Source organism: Falco punctatus, assembly GCF_963210335.1.
Source record: "Falco punctatus genome assembly, chromosome: 4".
Lineage (NCBI taxonomy): Eukaryota > Metazoa > Chordata > Aves > Falconiformes > Falconidae > Falco > Falco punctatus.
In genome coordinates, this window is record NC_137583.1 from 108,197,208 (window position 1) to 108,216,344 (window position 19,137).

Consider the following 19,137-nt stretch of genomic DNA (forward strand, 5'->3'; position numbering starts at 1 on the left):
TAATAGGAATTTGGAGTGCCTAAACCTCCTGCTAAATACTGGTGCAGACTTCAACAAAAAGGACAGATTTGGGAGGTAAGACATTCTAGATTTGTATATTGTAAAGGGCTGGTAAAAGCATTACAGAAGTAGCATGTTGCAGTGTGCTAGTCTGTGTTGTGTTCCAGTGTAAATGTTTTTTAAGATACAGTGTCTCTCATAAACTGTGCTTCAGCATATGTTATCAAAAGTTACAAACATATTTTGTTTATTGTGTTGTGTTAAGTAGATGTTTAGTCTTGTTTTTAAAGACTGAGTTCCATATTCAACTGTACTTTTTCTGAACCTTATTGTTTATAACACGGATCTAATGAGTTTAAATTGCTCTTATCCAAGGACATTAGTGGTATTTTCCAAATAATGCATTAGTCAAACCTAGAAATCTGTGCTATTTCTAAGCTTTTTTTAATTAAAAAATCTTTTTATTATATCTATCCTTTTTTGTTTCCTTGTTCATGCTCTGGTTCCGAACACTTCTGGAATGACATTCATTTCTCTTTTTAGGATTATTTAAGTTTAGATGGCATGATCAGTACTTGTGTAAAATCTCACATCATATCATGGATAATATGATTTTCCAGGATGTGAATGGCAGGAGTAGGGCTTGAGGATAATGTTACGGATCCAAAGTTGTATTTTGCTTTAACTCTACTTCTGTTCTTTACCGAGAAAGGAACAACGATTTCACAACTTTTGTCATTGAAAGTTGTGGGGGTTTTTTGTGGGTTTGGTTTGGGTTTTGGTTTACATGCATGTTACAGAGAGCAATTATTTCAGAAGAGGGGAAAGATTAAAACAGTTAAAATTGGAGAGCAATGGGAAAAAGTAATTTTAGGGAAGAGGGAAAGAGGTAGGACACTTAAAGTTGTCTGACTGTCTCCTCAAAATTGAGATATTTATAGTAATAATCTCTTCTAAAAATAGAAAATGGAATTCTGAGTCATCTTGGTGGTTTTGAAATATTATCCAAACTGGTGGATCTAGAGAATTATTTACATATTTGAAGTTGGAATGAGTTTCCTCTGAGATTATACATCATTATATTAATATGTCATGGTTTTGTTATAAGAAGACAAGCTGTATATTTAAAAGTTTTCTTTAACAAGATCTCTGCTATGTTAGTATAGTTTAAAATAAATAATGCTTCCCTCTCAGACAAAATTCTGATCTGCTTGTCGAAAATATGTACTTGTTAACAGTTGTATTTTATTTTTACCTTGCTATGCAGTCCTTGAATTTCTCCATTTTTATTCCATGTGGCTTAAATTACTTAAATAAAAATAAAATTTCTAGTGTAAACTTGATTTTCCTCTAAATGTCTGTACAAGACAGTTGATACAAAGCTTCCCTTAATACAAAGTTTGTGCATATTTTAGCTGACAAGTAGATACTGTTCTGTATTATTAAATAGCCCCATTTTTAAGATAGTAATGACACACTACAAATACTAGTTACAAATGTAAGGATTTAAGTTTCATTTTATTTTGCTTTATCTGTCTCTAATATTATTCTGCTGTTATTTACCATTGTACTTTTTATTTAAATGTGTACTAAAGAACTCCACTCCATTATGCTGCTGCCAATTGTAATTATCAGTGCCTGTTTGCCCTTGTGGGATCTGGAGCTAGTGTGAATGACCTTGATGAGAGGGGTTGTACACCTCTGCACTATGCAGCTGCATCAGACACAGATGGAAAGTAAGTGGCATGCTTTGTGCTAAAGACTTGCTCCTTAGAGACATTTGAGCTGTGAATTTTGTGTATGTTCTGCCTTCAGATTCGACAAATGCATTTTTGATATTGATGCTTAAAGATTAAACTTCACAGTGGATTATCCATTGTATATAAAATATTTTATGTCACCAGTATTTCTGAGAAAAATGAACAATAGTAACATGTATCATAAGTTTTTAGTTATGTCCTATAATGCAGATGTCCTAATTCAGGAATTCATTAGGAACAGAGTTTTCATACCTACCTGCTGTGCAGTGGTTGAGTAAATACCATTTGTGGGGGTTATGATGACAGTTGCGAGCAGTGAGGTCATTTGGCTTTAAAATGGAAATATGATGATGATGATGGTGTGTTTTATGTAAGGTTCTTGATGTTGCCCAAAAATCTATGCAGTTAGTCAGAAGTACGCTGTAAAACTAAACTCTGAGTTACCATAGGCCTGCATCAGGATAGCAGTTAACTCAGCATTTCAGTATGAGATGCTTTATCTATTTCATGTTTGATTAAACTATTAATGTGTGGCATTACAACTCCAGCTCTTGTTAGTGTTGATTTTTGTGAGGTTACACTTGCATGCATTAAATGCATCCAGAAACTTTCATAAATCCACAAACGTCTCTTGCATGTATGTATTTTGTAAGTAATGGTTATAATTAACATGGTTACTAATGACTTCAATGCTTTATATGCAAAGCTTATACAGATAGCACAAAATTGATGAGGTTACTTCAGCTCCAGACATCGTATGTGTTGAGGAAACTTGAGAAGAACGCCGCTTGCATGTGCACACGCTCACATACAGCGGTCAAAACAAGCTGGTGCGCAGCGTAGCATCTCAAGTGCGCGCAGTGGCACCTTCACTGCAAAAGTGCTGCCAAGCGCTGTGTCATCTTGTTTTAATACAGCACCTTTTAAAACGTGAGGTAGCAATAGGAACAAGGTGGCATGTAACTCACAGGGTGGGTTTTAAAGGATAAATAAAGAATACTTTCGTGGCCATTTAACTAATATTTAAAGCACATGCCTTTTTTTATGTAAAGCCAAACTTCAAAATGAAATTGCTGCTTTTTAGATATACTTTCAATTCCTGCTGGCTCTTGCTGAGATAATTTTACTTTAATTGCCTTCCTACAAGTTGAGCTAGGATTAAATTTAGCTTCACAGTTGCTCTGAAAACCTCCAAACTATAATGGTTCTTCAGATGACATCGTTTTGCCATCTGCCTTACAAAAGGCATGAGCAAGAATGATGATGGCAATACTGCAGAGCTTTGGGAGGTAACTCAAAGAATCGTCTCTGGAACCCACAGAAGATATTGCCCTTCTGATTAACAGTTGGCTCTCTGGAAGACAGGCTACAAAGCTGAATGGCCTGAGAAGAAGCTTTTTATATTGATGCAGCAAGATAATTAGTAACAGCTGGAAAAACCAGTACTGCTCAGCTCATATTCAAAATAGGAACGAAGCTAAAAATGATTACTGAGTTGGAATATAAAGCCTGGGGCTGGGGGGGTGGGGAAGTCAGGAAATTATCTATATAGAAATTCCAAAGATATTTATGTGGATTTGTATAGTCTTTGTTCAGACATCTTTAAAGACAGATTTTAGAGACAAGGACACTTTTGCTGTAAATTATTTTCCAGCTTCTTCCTGTATGAAGTATTTCTTTTGTATATGTAACAAATGCTTCTAATCTGGAACAAACACCAGTAAGCCTCGTTTTGACAAGACTAGAGAGAGCAGTGATAGCAGAATGAGATATAAACTAAGCAGCATCTTAGGGGAGAAAAACCCCACACTTTTTCTATGTTAGAACTATTTAATAGACAGTAAAATAAATGGGGACAAAACTTAAGTTACCTGGGCTTTCAGGAAGTTTGATTAATCTCCTTTTAAAGAGGCCTGTTGAGGTCAGTTAATTATGTAAAAGATGCAAATCTTTTTCGTGGGTAAGAAGAAACGGCAAAAATAATAATCTGTTTTGCATTGGAAGGAATGGGTACTCAAGGATTTTTAGTAGACTTTACTTCCAGCAGGGTATTTAGCGTGTTGTGGTTTTTATGGGCACACAAATATATGAAGTACGTAAGTTTAGATAGCCAAGGCCAGTGATGTTTGACATTTATTAATGAGCCAGGAATGTTAAGACAAAGTCGTTGATTAAAATTGACAAAGTTAGACAATTGGACAAATAAAATGTAGGGACAGTAATCCTCACTCAGTGGGCTTTGGCTTCTTGGAAACCTTATCCCATTTCAATTCAAATAAGAACATGCAAGCACAGCTGCCATTCATGAAATCCAGGCATTTGTTTACGGGGCAAATAAAACCCGAATTATTTGGTTAAAAACGAACATATGCATTACAGGTAGCTTTTTATTAGGTACATTGAAGATGTTGTAACGTTATTTACATCCTGTGTTACTTACGTTATTCTTCAAGACTGGAGAGTTTTTACCTTTTTCACGACCTGCCTAAGTTCTTTTCTCCTTTATGGTGGGCACGAAATGATGAAATGAGAATGCACATTGGTATCGCTCCTGCTGTTCTCAACTTTGTAATGAGACAGTACTTTATATATAGGCGCTTCTTAGTTTGTAGTTTTTCCTGCAGCTTTTTCCCCCTTTCATCTTCACTCATCTTGTTTGTTACTTTCAACCTTTGTCTGGAAAAGCAAATGTCAGGTCTTCACTTCAGTGAATTGCTGTTGTTGCACATGGGGTTATTGGACCCTTGACCCAGAACAGCTGTCTTACATTGAAATGTGTTTCCATTTCATCGCAGCTGGTACTGGATCTGCTTCAGATGATGAATTTGCACTGTTCCATCTGCTGTCTCCAGGCCCTTCCTTGAAAGAACTTACAAAGACTTCTGATGTTGCAGGGTCATGCTGTCTTCCCTTAGGAGATGGCTGCTTTTGTAGGATTTCTCCCTGTATTTCTCCAAGGTTTGAATGTTCCCCAGAGTTTTGAATGATAAAGTTTCTACTCTTAACGGCATTGATCAGAGGTCATTTTAGGATTCGTTCCTCTCAAATCTAAACCTGCCATGTCCTACTGCAAATTTTTCACCTGACATCACAGCATAGCCATATCGTAGAAGTACGAATGTTGAAATTTCCTGAAACTTTCCAGCAAACAATTTTCCATGAGATAAATGAGAGCTAAAACCTTTATATTGTCAGTGTAACCAACTGGCTTGTTTGTCACTACCGATAACGGTAATCTGTGAGACCTTTAGATAATCTGTGCTAAGGAAGAAAGGTGCCAAGCTGGATTTGACAAGATAATCTATTTTGTAGCTTCACATGCGTTTTATTTAAATGATAAAGGAGAAACATTTCATAATCCCAGGAAGAAGGGATTCTGTACACTTCAGAAAAACACCAAGTTCAAGGTCATGACAGTGACTTTGCAAAATGTTAGGATAGACAACATATAATTATGAGTAAGTTGGCTTATTGGTTGGAATCGTTTAGTATGCATGCATGGAGTCTCTTAAAAAGAGAAAAACAGAGAGAAGGAGCTGACTTTCATAACCTGTTTTTCATCTTCCCTGCTGAGTGTCTGTGGTTGAAACTATGCTGATCTTGTGCTGTCTTAAACTTTGTGTAGTGGAAGTAAGGAATTGTAGGATAAAAGTATCCCAACAGCTGAGTGTGTCTGCTATATAATAAATCAATAAATGGGTGTCTGGTAGAAGTGTGTGTGTGACTCTGGATACGTATCATGAAAAACTCAGCTATTGGTTCCCTTCCTTCCATATCAAATACGAAAGAATGCGCTGATACATGAAAAGACACAAAACCAGTAATGAGTCATATTAACAAAGGCAGCTGCAGTTGTACTAGCTGGGAGGAGAATGGCCAGGAAATACTAGTATTAACCAAGTCAGGTAATTCAGAGGATGCAGGATGTCTGCAGAAAAAGGATTCTTGCAAATTTTGAAAGCTTTGTGATTGACCTTAACGCTTGGTGTAATGAGTTAGGTGTTCTGTACTCCTAGCCAATATTGTATGTTAAATCAGTGTTCCCGTGTGCCGTATCCTATTTTCCAGTTGAATTGGAGCAATTTATCGCTTAGCATAAAGTTGCAATTCCGTATTTAGATATATGGTTGCATGTGTCAATTTAAATAGGTGCCTGGAATACTTGCTAAGGAATGATGCCAACCCGGGGATCCGAGACAAACAAGGATACAATGCAGTTCATTATTCAGCTGCTTATGGTCATCGCTTATGCCTTGAATTGGTAAGAAAACGTATCATAGATGAAAGGTGTAACAGCTGCTCTTAGAGTGTGATGCAGAGGCCAAGGGATTCCTCCACCTTGGTTCTTCATCTGTAAAATATGTCAGTAGTGTTTTTCAGTCCCTTTGAGGATAAATACTTAAGCACTTAATACTCTTCAAACAGGGCAAGGTGAGGAGCTAAGGTGCTAGATACTGGCTTAAAAAGATAATACATTCTGCGATGAAGAGAGAACTGGTTGAGGATGTGGGGTATTAGTTTTGGGGATTTTTTTTCCTTAATTTAGAATACACTGCTAAACTTTTTCCTGATGGCTGAAATAAAGGAACTACAGGTTATCCCGCTGACAAGTGTTGAGCAATTTCACAAATGTCATCTGAAGGAGCAAATTAAAGTGTACTGATAACCTGCAAAGTAAGGGTGCCTTTTTAAATAGTTCACGTACTTACAGTAACTAATGGCCTCATAATAGTATATCGGATAATAAAGTCTCAGGAAGTTTTCTATTAATCCCTTTGCAAAAATGTGTATGTTATTTGATATGCTAATTTTATCTTCTCTGTGTTATACAAGTTAATATTTTTACACAAATTATACTTTTCTATTCAAATGTATTAAAACATGAATTCTGAATATTTTTAATTGCAGATTGCAAGTGAAACACCTCTAGATGTTGTAAGTGTATTATTTCTCACTGTTAAAGTACTACTGTGCAGCAAAAGAGAACATGTAAATTTAGAAATACTGCTTATTTTTAGACTTTTTCAACTATTTCTTCAGTGCATAGATGTATTACTTGATTTCAGTTACAATTTAGATTTCATTGCAATTCAGAATTTTACAATAGAAAAAAAATTAAAAAAACATTTGTCTGACAATGTTATAAAAGTGCAATAATGAAAACTTAGTGATCTGAATGTATTTGGTATTCTTCAAACACTTTCAGTGTTTTAATTCAACTAGTTTACTAAATTAAATATGGTCTTGAAAAAGACCCAGAATTAAAACTTCAAAACACATCTGAAAGTAACAAATGGAAATGTATATACACAGATATTTTAATCTTATTTTGTAACGCCTGTGTCTTTTTAAGTCCATTTCTTCTTTTTGGGAAGTGTGGGGGTTTTTTTGTTCTGAGAATCGATATTCCTTTCTGGCTTTTCATACTGCTTTTCTTGCTGACTTTTCACCTATCTAAATGCTTACTTGTTTGGGGTTGTTTTTTGGGTTTTTTTCCTGCTACTACAGCTGTTCTCATCCGTCCTTGTCTTCCCTTTGTCTGCATTTCAGCTATATTATTTCATATGGCTGCTTCAGGAAAAATAATAATTTTAGATTAGTTTCTGATTTAATTATTGCATTCCTATGCAAAGTTAACTGTGCTTGGGAGATGAAATTGGGGGAGGGGTTGCAGTCACTGCAATTCAGACTCTTTATAAAAGGTTGAAGGAGATCTAGAGTTCCTAAGGAAACTGTAATCCTACATTATTCTTCCTATTTTTCTTCCTTTTATTTTTCAGTCCATGTATACTGGATACTGTAGCAATTATTGCTGAATGTTTTTAAAGGTGAGAGGGTTTGGCACTCACTCTGATTTTCTCTCTGTTAAGCTGATGGAAACATCAGGTACTGACATGCTGAATGATTCAGACAACAGAGCACCTATAAGTCCGCTGCATTTAGCTGTAAGTATTTCATTTGTTAGTGATGACAGCTCATCTAACAGCAAACAGTTGTTGACGTAGGTTTATTCATTCTGGATTTTTTTAAAATAGGTCAATAATGGTAAATGAAGCACAAAAATATGTACTAATATTCCTGGAAAAGCTATATAGGGTGATTTTTGCATTTCACTTCTAACTTGCTTCATGGAACAGCTTTCATTTGGAATCTTACAATTAAGATTTATGTTGTAATTTATACTAATAAAACTTATAGAAGACTTGTTCGATAAGTAACGATTACATTTTTTTTTTTGTCATCAGCGTTGTTTTACCCTCCTCATTGTTTAGCATGAGAAATGTTTGTCCTTACAACTTTAAGAGAGATTTGCACAAAGAGTAATGCAAGAGAGGACACGATGAAACTGCCTGTACAAATATACCCAAAATACAGAGTAACCAGCAAAATACGTAGCTTTCATCTTTTCACTGGACTTTGAGCAACTGGAAAACCACACTGTACTTTTTGGAAATAGCCTAAGTCTCATGCAGAGTGTTTGTGTTTGTGTGTATGTGTGTGTGTATGGTCAAAGTAAAAAGTAACCGTTAATGCTGGTAAATGAAAGCAGTTAGACTGTTCCTGGAAATTAGTTTTGTCTGTGGGCAGAGGTTATGTATCCAAGAGTATATATCTATTATGGAAATTATAAAGCCATAGTTGTAGGTGTTTATTTTCATTATTAACTTTGACACTTTGTCTTGACACATATTTACAAAGTATTCTCTCTGCTATTTTTTTACCTTGGTATATCCATTCTGATCTCTTAACTGTTTCATCCCCTAAGTCACTTCTGTTTTACCAGTTATGTTAACTGTAGCTATTTGTACTGTGTTATTTTTACTGTGTTAATTTTATTGGCTTTTTCTTCTTAAAATATTCTTATTTTAAAAAACTAAGAGGGATTAGTCAAGTTTGCATGTGTTCCTCACTTGAAATAATCTGATGGTAATTTAACTATAACATAAAGCAGTGAAACATGCAATATTCAAAATACTGGTAGTTATACAACTTAGAGACATCATTTTCTGAAAGTAGTTTCAGTTGCTGACCGAAAGGATAAAAAAAAAAAAAAGCCACTAACATTGCTGCAATTTTGTATGTTTTTTTAATTAGTTGTAACTATTGTAACCTGCTGCATCAGTAGCTCTTCCACAGGTTAAAACAAAAATACCATCTTCACAGTTTCATTTACATAGTGTTGGTAAGGAAAGGAAAAATGTGAAGGGTGGGAAAACTGAAGAATTTTCTTATTCTTGTAGGCTTATCATGGCCACCATCAAGCTCTGGAAGTGCTGGTACAGTCACTGCTGGACCTTGATGTGAGGAATAATAATGGAAGGACACCGTTGGATCTGGCTGCCTTTAAGGGTCACGTGGAATGTGTAGATGTGCTTATTAATCAGGGAGCATCAATCTTGGTGAAAGATTATGTTGTAAAGAGGACCCCTATACATGCTGCAGGTGTGTGCTAACCACTAACCTCTAAAATTCTGGCTTTCGAAGTGGCTCATCTTCGTGTTTAGAAGTCTCGTATCATTAATGCTCTAAGAAATGATGTTTAGGAATAGACAGCTTTCAAGGTATAAGCTCTGCTGAGAAAGCTGTAACAAAGCAGTTGCGGACAGAAACCAGGATTAACCCAATAAATCATTTCAGCTCGAGGCTCTGGAGGAGTGCCCTGTCCTTGCCCGTTCAGCTAGCTAGGCTGGCTGTGCTGGCAGACGTCAGTGACATGTTCCTGTTTCTCTCCTCGTCTTTCGTGCAACCCAAACTGTAGGCCCAAATTTAGACACATGAATTGTATTGCATGTCTTGGCAGCTTTGTAAAATACTTCCAAAAATGACTGGAGTCTTGGAGAATTTTGTGAGTTTGAGAAGAGACATGAAAACTATACATTGGGGTTTTTCCAAGGATTTAAATGACTCCTGAGTGTTTTGGAAATAACAGCAATCCTTTGCAATATTTTCTCACTGCATTTCCTAGAAAAATTCTATAAACCTACTTTTTGCAAAGTCTAGCATTCATCCTATATTCTCATTTCTTCCTCTTTGAAAATAGACTTACTTAAATTGACATTTATAGTTACGGTACTCTAGAAATGTTGCAGTAGAAAGAGCATTAGGGACAAAATATTGTCATTCTAGCCATTTAATTTGTTGTCCATGAGCACAAGCTGTATTGTTATATTTGATTTAGTTTCTCCGAACTTGTTAGCATTTCTGCCAGTTAAAGAAGCATGAATTGTCACTGTTCTTATGTGGACTGAATATTGCAGCTGTGTGTCAGAAATAATTTCTTCTCCAACGAGCGATCATTTATCTTTCATGGGTTGCATTTAAATGTGATTTCTCAATTTTTTGTTGCTTTTATTTTTCCCTTTTTTTAACTGCTTGGTTAATTACTTTTATGCATTGTATTTCCTTCCCCTCTTTCTAAGTATGATTTCAGTTATTATTTCATAGCTTTACACATGCTACGCTTGCTACAACATCTGTGTATGATTAGCTAGGTATGTGTTTACCTGTGCCTTAAAACAAGCAAAAGTTATGATAATTACTGTATTTAATTATTTCTTCTTGTGGATGTTGTAGAAACATATATTTAAATTATGGTTAATGTGTACACCTCATTTATATACAAAAACCAAATAGCTGTTGGCAACTGACAGTTGGAATCAATTACTTTTAAAACTATACAGTTGAGAATGCCTGATTTCTGAAATAATTTCTAGTGCTTATACTTTTTGCTTTAATTTAAGTTATAACAACGGTGAAGTTGTACAGTGGGTTCTCAAGCTAACAGCCTTCTAGTCTGAGCCCGTTACCAGTATGTTTGAGCTGTATACTCAAAGGCAACTGATGTAAAACTGGTTGTATTTTTATGATGTTTTACAGCTACAAATGGTCATTCAGAATGTTTGCGGCTGTTGATAGGAAATGCAGAACCACAGAACGCAGTGGACATTCAAGACGGAAATGGACAGTGAGTTCAAATGATACATATTCTGTTCTTCACAAGTTATTGTATTTTATTAAAGGAAAACCTAAATATTGTACACTAGTGATTTTTAATTTACGAATTTGAAGGGAGATGATATTTGAACTAGGACAAGTGCATCTGTGTATTTTGCAATAAACATAATGGCAGTGAAAAATGTTCTTTTTTTTCAATTGAAAGTAAAATGTGTCTTATTGCCCAGATGCTGAAAAAAATGGATACTAATAACTTAATCAGGACTTCTGAATTAAGGGATATTAATGTATTTTCTTGACTCTAAAAAGCAAGTATGAGTGGTATTCTCAGAGTGAAGGTAATGCTAGAGATGATCATTGATGATGTGAATGTTAACAGCGTTCACCAGAAGGGTAGTTAGCTGTATTTCAGCTGGATCTAGTCTGTTAAATTTCCATGTAGATTACGCTTTATTTCACTCTTTGCTCAGGACTCCTCTGATGTTGTCAGTTCTCAATGGGCACACTGACTGCGTTTATTCACTCCTTAACAAAGGAGCAAATGTAGATGCCAAAGATAAGTGGGGAAGGACAGCATTGCATAGAGGGGTAAGAGAATATTCTTTTTTCTGTCCCTTCCAGTTTTATGCGTACTAATTTCAAATACAGACTTGCTAGGTAGTGTTAATGAATTTCTTGTTATTCTCATCATGCCATTCTTAGCTGTGAATTGTCTTTTTAGTTGCTTCCAAAAGGCTAGCTTTTGCCTGTTAGCTGTGTATCCTCAGAATGTTTTTTTAGACTTCTGGAGTCTTTTAATTTTGCCGTGTTGACTGGAGAGGTCTCAGAGTACTGTTTTTTGTTATGGGTCAGGGTAGTGTTAACGGGAGGAAGAAGACTGTGATGCATGCTGTATGCCAAATTTCTTTTTTTTTTTTTTTTTTTTTTTTTTTATAGTTTCTGCCAGATGAGGCAATTGAAAGAGCCCTAGAGATCAGCAGTTCATTCAGTGTTATTCCAAGAAATTCTGTCATTGATACTATAGTACACTGCTATTTTTCCAACAGAACGAATGTTTTCAGGAATAAAAATAATAACTGTCCTTATATTGATATTATTTAAAAATGTAAGAAATTGCCTGAGGTTTGCTTGCTTTAGTTATACACCTTGGCTTATATACATGAATATTTGCAAACTCGCTATTTCTTGTCTCACAGGCAGTCACGGGGCATGAGGAATGTGTGGAAGCATTGCTTCAACATGGTGCTAAGTCCTTATTACGAGACTGTAGGGGACGAACCCCTATACACTTGTCAGCTGCATGTGGACATATAGGTGTTCTTGGAGCTCTCCTGCAGTCAGCTACGTCTGTGGATGCAGTACCTGCAATAGCAGACAATCACGGCTATACATCACTGCATTGGGCCTGCTATAATGGTAAAATACGTTAAAATTGAAATACAGGTCTAAATGTATTTGTTGATACTGAGAAAGTTTTACTATTTATAAAAGCAACAAAGTCTGTCCTCTTTCAGTTCGTCTTAGTCACTGTGACAATATGACGGACATGGTATCTTGAGGGGGAGTGCTTTAACAGCGAATGCATAGTATGAGGTGTTTGTATTACATTTTTGTTATAAACTGCCCTCTTTAGTTTTGTGCCTCAAGGGGTCTTTTAAGAAATTCTGCATAGTACCTGTGAATAGAAGTGCGCCACACATCCCCCAAAAATAACCTTCACAGGGAGTCTTGTAAGGAATGGTTTCAGATTAAATCTTTTTTTAAACTTGACTCAAATCAACCTTGATAGGCATAAGAAGCTAAAGTATATACAAGTGATTCAGTCGTAATTTTTTTCTTCACTAATACTTTTCTTGGTTTTGGGGGTGAGGGAGGACTTAAAAGGTAGGAAATTCATTTGTTTCCTTTGCTAAAGGTTTTCTTCTATGTGTTCATCTCCAGCATAGTGGAGATTCTCATTTATTTCACCTCTGAGTCACATGATAGAGAAAGGTCAAGAAGTAAGGGTTTAGAGCTTCATTTTACTGATCTATTTTAAGTGAAAAATAACTAGACTGTCTTCACAGCTGGAGCAACTGGGTAATACACTGATAATTCGAACTAGAATAACATTTCTATCACATCCATAAAATTAAACTTGCAGCTTGGTCCATGTTCAGAGTGACCACAGTGTCTGAATAAAACAAAATTGAAATATGCTTGATCTGTAGAATGAAAATTCGAAAGCACTTGTGAAAATACAGATCTTCAGACATCAGTGAGTGTTGAGCTAAGGTTCTCTGCATATATGCATCAAAGATCAAAGAGTTACAATTGTTAGCTACCTGTACGGCAGTAGGCTATAGAATTTTGAAAATAATAGTATGATAGGTTGACCATGTTCTTTTTAAGCTTTTGTTATGACTGTTGACTTGGGTTTTCTTCGGGTTTACCAAGGCAGTGGAACAAAAATAACCCTCAAATGGTGGAGACATTTTCATGTAGACTAAGTGGTGAATGTACAGAAGAGTTTGAAATGTGGGGGTGGAAAGAACTAAATTAAGCGCTCTGGATGTTCTTCAGACAGCATGAGATCCCTTCTAAATTTCACAGAGTTTACAGTGTTAAATGATAGTTTGGTTTTCAGGATTCTAAAAACGTCCTAGTCCCTAAATGTAGCCCTGTCAAATACAACCAGTGTGTCTTTGAAACTTTCAAATAAAATATCACTTAATCTAATTTAGATATGTATTTTTGGTTGTAATCCATAAATAGACCTTTTCTTTTCTTTCTTTCCTTTTTTTTTTCATTAATACCTAATTCTTATATTTGCTTTAGGTCATGACAGTTGTGTAGAGCTCCTCCTGGAACAGGAAGTTTTCCAGAAAATGGAAGGAAATTCTTTCAGTCCATTGCATTGTGCTGTGTAAGGAAGTGCAAAATTATTCTTCATAGATTTCACTGCTGTATTTAACAAAAGATTTATCATTCTGTAAATAACAGCCTGTTTAATTCATTGTAGGATAAATGACAATGAAGGTGCTGCAGAAATGTTAATTGATACACTAGGTGCTGGTATTGTAAATTCAACAGATTCAAAAGGAAGGTAAGAGTGTAAATGCACAGTGGAAAAACATCTGTAATGTAAAAGTGACTCTGCTAAATTCTGTGATTGTTTGGGTTTTTTGTATATGCTGCTTACGTTAATTCCCTCTTCCCCTCTTTTTATTTTCTGAAGATTTTTATTCTGTGCTAGAAATAAAATCTAGATTTTTAAAAATCCTGTTCTGATTTAATAAACTTGAATTGGATTTTTATTACATAGGCAAGTTGGAGCATGTTTTAAATTGTATCACTTTGTGGGTAGCACTTTATGCGTATTTTATTTTTTCTGAATCAAATTATAATAAACTACGTAGAGGGAATTATTTCAAACTTGAAGGTGACTTTCTAAAGGCAGCAGTCACAACTCCAGCAATACTAATTTCAAAGGATCAGTGGGAGGGATCGCCCAGTCCTTTGCATCTGCAGGATCACAGTCAGGATGCCCCGTGCAGAAAGCACAGGTGACCATGGCCATATTGTCTTTTGATCTGTTGTAGAACTCCTCTTCATGCAGCAGCTTTTACAGATCACGTCGAGTGTCTACAGCTTCTGCTCAGTCACAATGCTCAAGTAAACGCTGTGGATTCTTCTGGGAAAACACCTTTAATGATGGCTGCAGAAAATGGACAGACGAATACAGTTGGTAAAGAGAAAGTTTATATACTTCTGCTCTTGGCTTTGTCAGTCTTACTGTGGGTGAAGTTGCCTTATAGTTAATGTTCTTGTGGGTATATTTTGTCCGAATTCTGTTTTCACTCTGTGCAAATGTAAGCCATTAAGATGCTTTTAATTAATACAAATCTTTATTTCCCCAGAGGTGCTGGTTAGCAGTGCTAAGGCTGATCTGACTTTGCAAGACAGTTCTAAGAACACAGCACTCCATTTGGCTTGCAGCAAGGTGCGTGCGTAGTCTGACTGACAGCGCTGAGCTTTGCGTTATCAAGCACTGTTTGCAGATATTAACTTGTGACTTCGAAAAGGCATTCAAAGCAATTTTTGAAGAATATTTTTTATATGACAGATGTTTGTTCTGTATTAAGGGTCATGAAACTAGTGCCTTGTTAATACTGGAGAAGATTACGGATAGAAACCTCATCAATGCCACCAATGCAGCCTTGCAAACGTACGTATCGGCAGTGAGTGTGTTTTACAGATGAGTTTTTGGTGTGTATCTTACTCATAAAGAGGAGTATTTTACAGAATTTTTTCCCAAATTGATTGAATTTTATTTGCTTAATACGTACCAAGAGCTGAACTGACTTGAAGTGAAAAAGTGTTTAGCTCATACTTAAAGTTCTAGTTTTAGCTGGGTGAAAGGGATGATAAATAAATCTTACAGTATCTTAGCTTTGAAAAGCTAAAACCAAACAGAACCAACCAAACAAGCAAACAAAAAACCCCAAAACAAACAAAAAAAAAGAAAAAGCCTAGCTGAAGTATGCTTTTATTCTTCAGCATGCTTTCTGCTAGCAAAAGACACCTATTCCTACTAGGATGAAAGAGTATTTTCTATAAAATATCATGGAGAGTACGGTATTCTGAATGCTTCCTGAAGATCTTCTCTCAAGTAGAATTAAGCTTATTTTGTTAGCCCGATCATAAGGAAAACTTAGAAATTTAAGTGGTATGTCATACTAGGGAATATATATCAGGATGGGCTTTTAAAATTAGTCTTCTGCATTTTTTTTCCTTTTAAAGAATGTATTTGTGTTATGGGCAATATTTGGCACCTGATACGTGGCGTAGTTATGTCCATGTGTTGTTAGACCGCTTTAATAACGCTATCACAGACCATTTAGAAAAATAACACTGGAACTTGTAAGCAACTCGCTGTTTGACCTTACATCCCTTTCGGAATCTGTCCTGTTCAAACTCCTACAGTTCTTCCAACTATGCCCGGGGATCTGCTTGCACTAAGGAGTTAGCATAGAAGTAAGGAGTTAGGGAAGAAGTAACTAAGGAGTTAGGGAAGAAGTAACTAAGGAGTTAGGGAAGAAGTAAGACTTCTTCCCCTGCTCTTGCTCACCGTGGTGCACCTCAGGCAGCAGGAAATAACCAGAAAGCAGGAAAGGGACTGATTGCCTCATTTCTGCCTTGAAGCAGGGATGTCTTAAGAGAAGGAGAAGCAAAACCGAGATGGGAACAGAAGTGGGAAAGTACGCTGCCACAGGCTTATGTAATTCTACCCACATACCTTGGCTCATACAGTCTCATCAAGAGATGTTGTGGGGGAAAATTGGTCACATATTTGCACCTCCATGAAATGTTTATATGAATTTCAAGATTTTAACAGTTGTTTAAAATATTACTGGTTAGCAAATGTTTTTTAATAACTGACTTTCTGAACAGCTTCACGTCCTACTTCGTAGCAAGATAAGCATTACAATTGTTGGCCTCTATATTGAAATTCTTCCAATTACAGTACATTTTGCAGTGTGCAGTAGTTCTTGAATTTTAATCCTTTAATATAAGCACCATAGATACAGCTGCTCCTCTTTGTATCTTTTGCATTTTCTGTTCTCTAAGTAAGGCACTTATTTCCAAATCAAAATATAGTTCACAGTTAATTCAAACAATTTTAAGAATCTCTAAACAAATGTAGAGAACTGTAAAGGAGGAGGGAAGTAAGCAGATGTATTCTGTTTTCCTGCTGAGTGGTGGTAGGGTTTTATTAAAGCCAGGGGTAACCAATTTTGAAAAACTGTTGCATTTGAAAAAGATACAATTAGAATATTTGAGGTAAAGCTACACTTTCCTTGGTAATCCAGTCACTGCAAAACAGTTATGGTTAACAGTGTGAGGTTTTGAGAAGTAATCTGCTTTTGTTGCTTCATGCATTATACTATAAAATAATGCTTTTATCTCTAGTCACTTCTAAAAGGCAGATTGATGAAATTCTTCTGCATCTCTTATAAGCATTTACATGCCATAAAATATGACTACCATTCAGCTGTTAGTATTCTATTGCTTATTGCCTGTGATATGCAGTAACACTGCTGCGGTGGTATCTGTTACAACAGTTCTGTGAAGGATTTATCAACAGTAGGGTACTAGATGTTTCTAACTTTTTTAACATGGTAAAGTTCATAGGTAAGCAGGTCTTCCTCACTGCTTGGTGCCGTAAAAAGAAGAAAGTGCACAATTGTTATTGTAGTTTCTTTGCAATAAGAAAATTAATATGCTGTTTTTTTTCCCATCTCAGTTATTACATCTACAATTTTTATATAATGTATAAATAACATACAGGTATAAATACTTCAGTAATCAATTAACTAGATGCAAGTTACCTATCTTACTTAATATCTTGTTCTAAGGTTTATATATGAGTTTGCTTGTCTTCACAGACCTCTGCATGTAGCTGCTCGGAATGGACTAACGGTTGTAGTTCAAGAGCTTTTAGGGAAGGGAGCAAGTGTACTTGCTGTAGATGAAAATGGTAAGAAAAATTTGTTTCCCCATAAGGAACTTTTGGTTTTAAACTCAGCTCACTGAAAAGCAGTAACCCTTTGGATTTAATATGAGCCTTGCAGTCGGTTCCCCCATAAAAAAAAAAATGTGCTGGTGATGGGTTATTTTAGCAAAGCAGAAGAAGTGTAAGGAGAGGGAAGACTTTCAGAACAATATAGGTCATGGCATAGAAGTGTTTGGATTGCATTTATATAATGTGTATCCTATAAATACACTAGCCTTGGCGTAACTGAAAAAGGTCAGAAAAACATAATGCTCCAAGTAAGCTAGAACGTTCAGCTGTTAAGAAGCTGGATTGAATTGCCATTCATTTGGTCACGGTAGGTATATTGGAATTAGCTTTTAAAAACGAGGATGAATTACAGATCGGTTACCGGTCTCAAGCTTCTGGCTCTTTATAGAGTTTTTTGGCATACAGAAGTAAGAAAAAGTAACTGCTTTATCACAGAGAATAAATCCTACGCCTTGTTAGAACAAAAGAAAATCAAATCTACTGACTTCTTACTTGCATGTTTTCATGGAAGACATCTGTGGTCCTCTGAAGCTGTGCTTTTAAAAGCCTAAGAGCTCTTGCTCTTATGCCATACCTGTTGTGTCATAAAGCAGTAGCTGGGATTTCAGAGGGGAGTTTGGGGGTTGGGGGGGGGGGGGGGGAGGGGGGGGTTGGGTGGCTTGGTTTCTTTCCAGAAGGGATGTGCCTAATTAATAGTTTGAATTATATTTCCAATTTGGAAAGCTCTTCCTCTCTTAATGTTCACTGTAACTTTCTCTCTGTGTTTCTCAAACTACAATGCTTAAAGTGACATGGGTGTTTTTAAAGAGCATTCCTTACCTACACTAGAGGACAGGGGTAACAGCTAAATGAAACTCCCTGAAATGAAGAGACTGGAAAATATATCTTTTTTATTTTGTTCCTCATCACAAGTATGCTAACTGGAGATGTATTTTTGTGGGCTTTTTGTGTACAGCCCACCAGTCCCTTGTTAGGGTGGATCTTTGATGTAAGAGAGAAAAACATTGTTTGTATGGAAGTGTCAATTCTCTGGCAGCCTGGGGTTCTAACTGTAACGTGTTAAAACTTTTTACGTTCTGCTTGTATTTTAAATTGTAAGGTATCTGAATGCTAACTAGTCTTGTTCCTCACTGTGGTTCTTTCTAACAGCGATTGCTTTGCTTATAAAACTTTAAGCAGCCTTAAGAATAGTCAGTGAATTCTTCTTCTGTTGGATGAGTGTGCCAGTTTAAAGTACAGTATATGCAAAGTGATGAAAGTTGTGAAAGAGCAAGGGAAACTTGCATGGGATTTATCAGTCTATTTCACCTGTCACTGTAACTTTTTCTTAATGTTTAAAGGTATTAGTATGTCAGCAGGTTTGCTAAACCTGTTCAAAAGTCATCTCGGTTTCCATAGTGTAGCTTTTATATTAAAAGGAAAAGCTGGCAGTATTGATAGCCAGGTTCTGCCTTCGGGCCTCTTTGTCTTTCATACCTACTGCTAGAGTATTCGTGTCCCTAAAGAAAAAAAAATCACATATATTTAATTCTGATAAGGTAAAAATATAGGTGAAGTTACTTCCTTTTTTTTATTATTATTATTAGAAAGGCTTAAAAGAGTGTGATTCATGCATTTTGGGGGGCGAAAGCTATCTGTTTAGCAAGGCAGTCTCAAGAAATAGGCGCTGGAATGTTTTTCATCACAACACTGACATTCTCTTACTTTAGCATAGTTCAGGTAAGTTCAGTGATCTGCCATGCAAGCTTGGCATTTCAGATAGAATTAGATGAAATTGGAGGTAAAGTTTTAGCTAGTGTTTTACATGGAATCATGTAACCAGCAAAACCTCGGCTCGTACGGAGTGATGATCCATTT

The 19,137-nt window shown here is 36.0% G+C and overlaps 1 protein-coding gene across 3 annotated transcripts in view; it reads left to right on the forward strand.

Annotated features, from left to right (window-relative positions):
- ANKRD28 (ankyrin repeat domain 28) overlaps positions 1–19,137 on the forward strand; it is a 140,908-nt gene that overhangs the window by 115,925 nt on the left and 5,846 nt on the right. For 2 of the 3 annotated variants that reach the window (XM_080386444.1, XM_080386443.1), the window contains exons 13-27: positions 7–75; positions 1,596–1,736; positions 5,910–6,021; positions 6,669–6,695; positions 7,631–7,705; positions 9,002–9,203; positions 10,638–10,725; positions 11,186–11,303; positions 11,912–12,131; positions 13,533–13,620; positions 13,717–13,800; positions 14,297–14,442; positions 14,615–14,697; positions 14,840–14,922; positions 17,144–17,235. In XM_080386444.1, coding sequence (XP_080242570.1) covers positions 7–75; positions 1,596–1,736; positions 5,910–6,021; positions 6,669–6,695; positions 7,631–7,705; positions 9,002–9,203; positions 10,638–10,725; positions 11,186–11,303; positions 11,912–12,131; positions 13,533–13,620; positions 13,717–13,800; positions 14,297–14,442; positions 14,615–14,697; positions 14,840–14,922; positions 17,144–17,235 — 1,628 coding nt within the window. The remainder of the gene's footprint in view (positions 1–6; positions 76–1,595; positions 1,737–5,909; positions 6,022–6,668; positions 6,696–7,630; positions 7,706–9,001; positions 9,204–10,637; positions 10,726–11,185; positions 11,304–11,911; positions 12,132–13,532; positions 13,621–13,716; positions 13,801–14,296; positions 14,443–14,614; positions 14,698–14,839; positions 14,923–17,143; positions 17,236–19,137) is intronic. The other variant, XM_080386445.1, reaches the window with a different exon arrangement.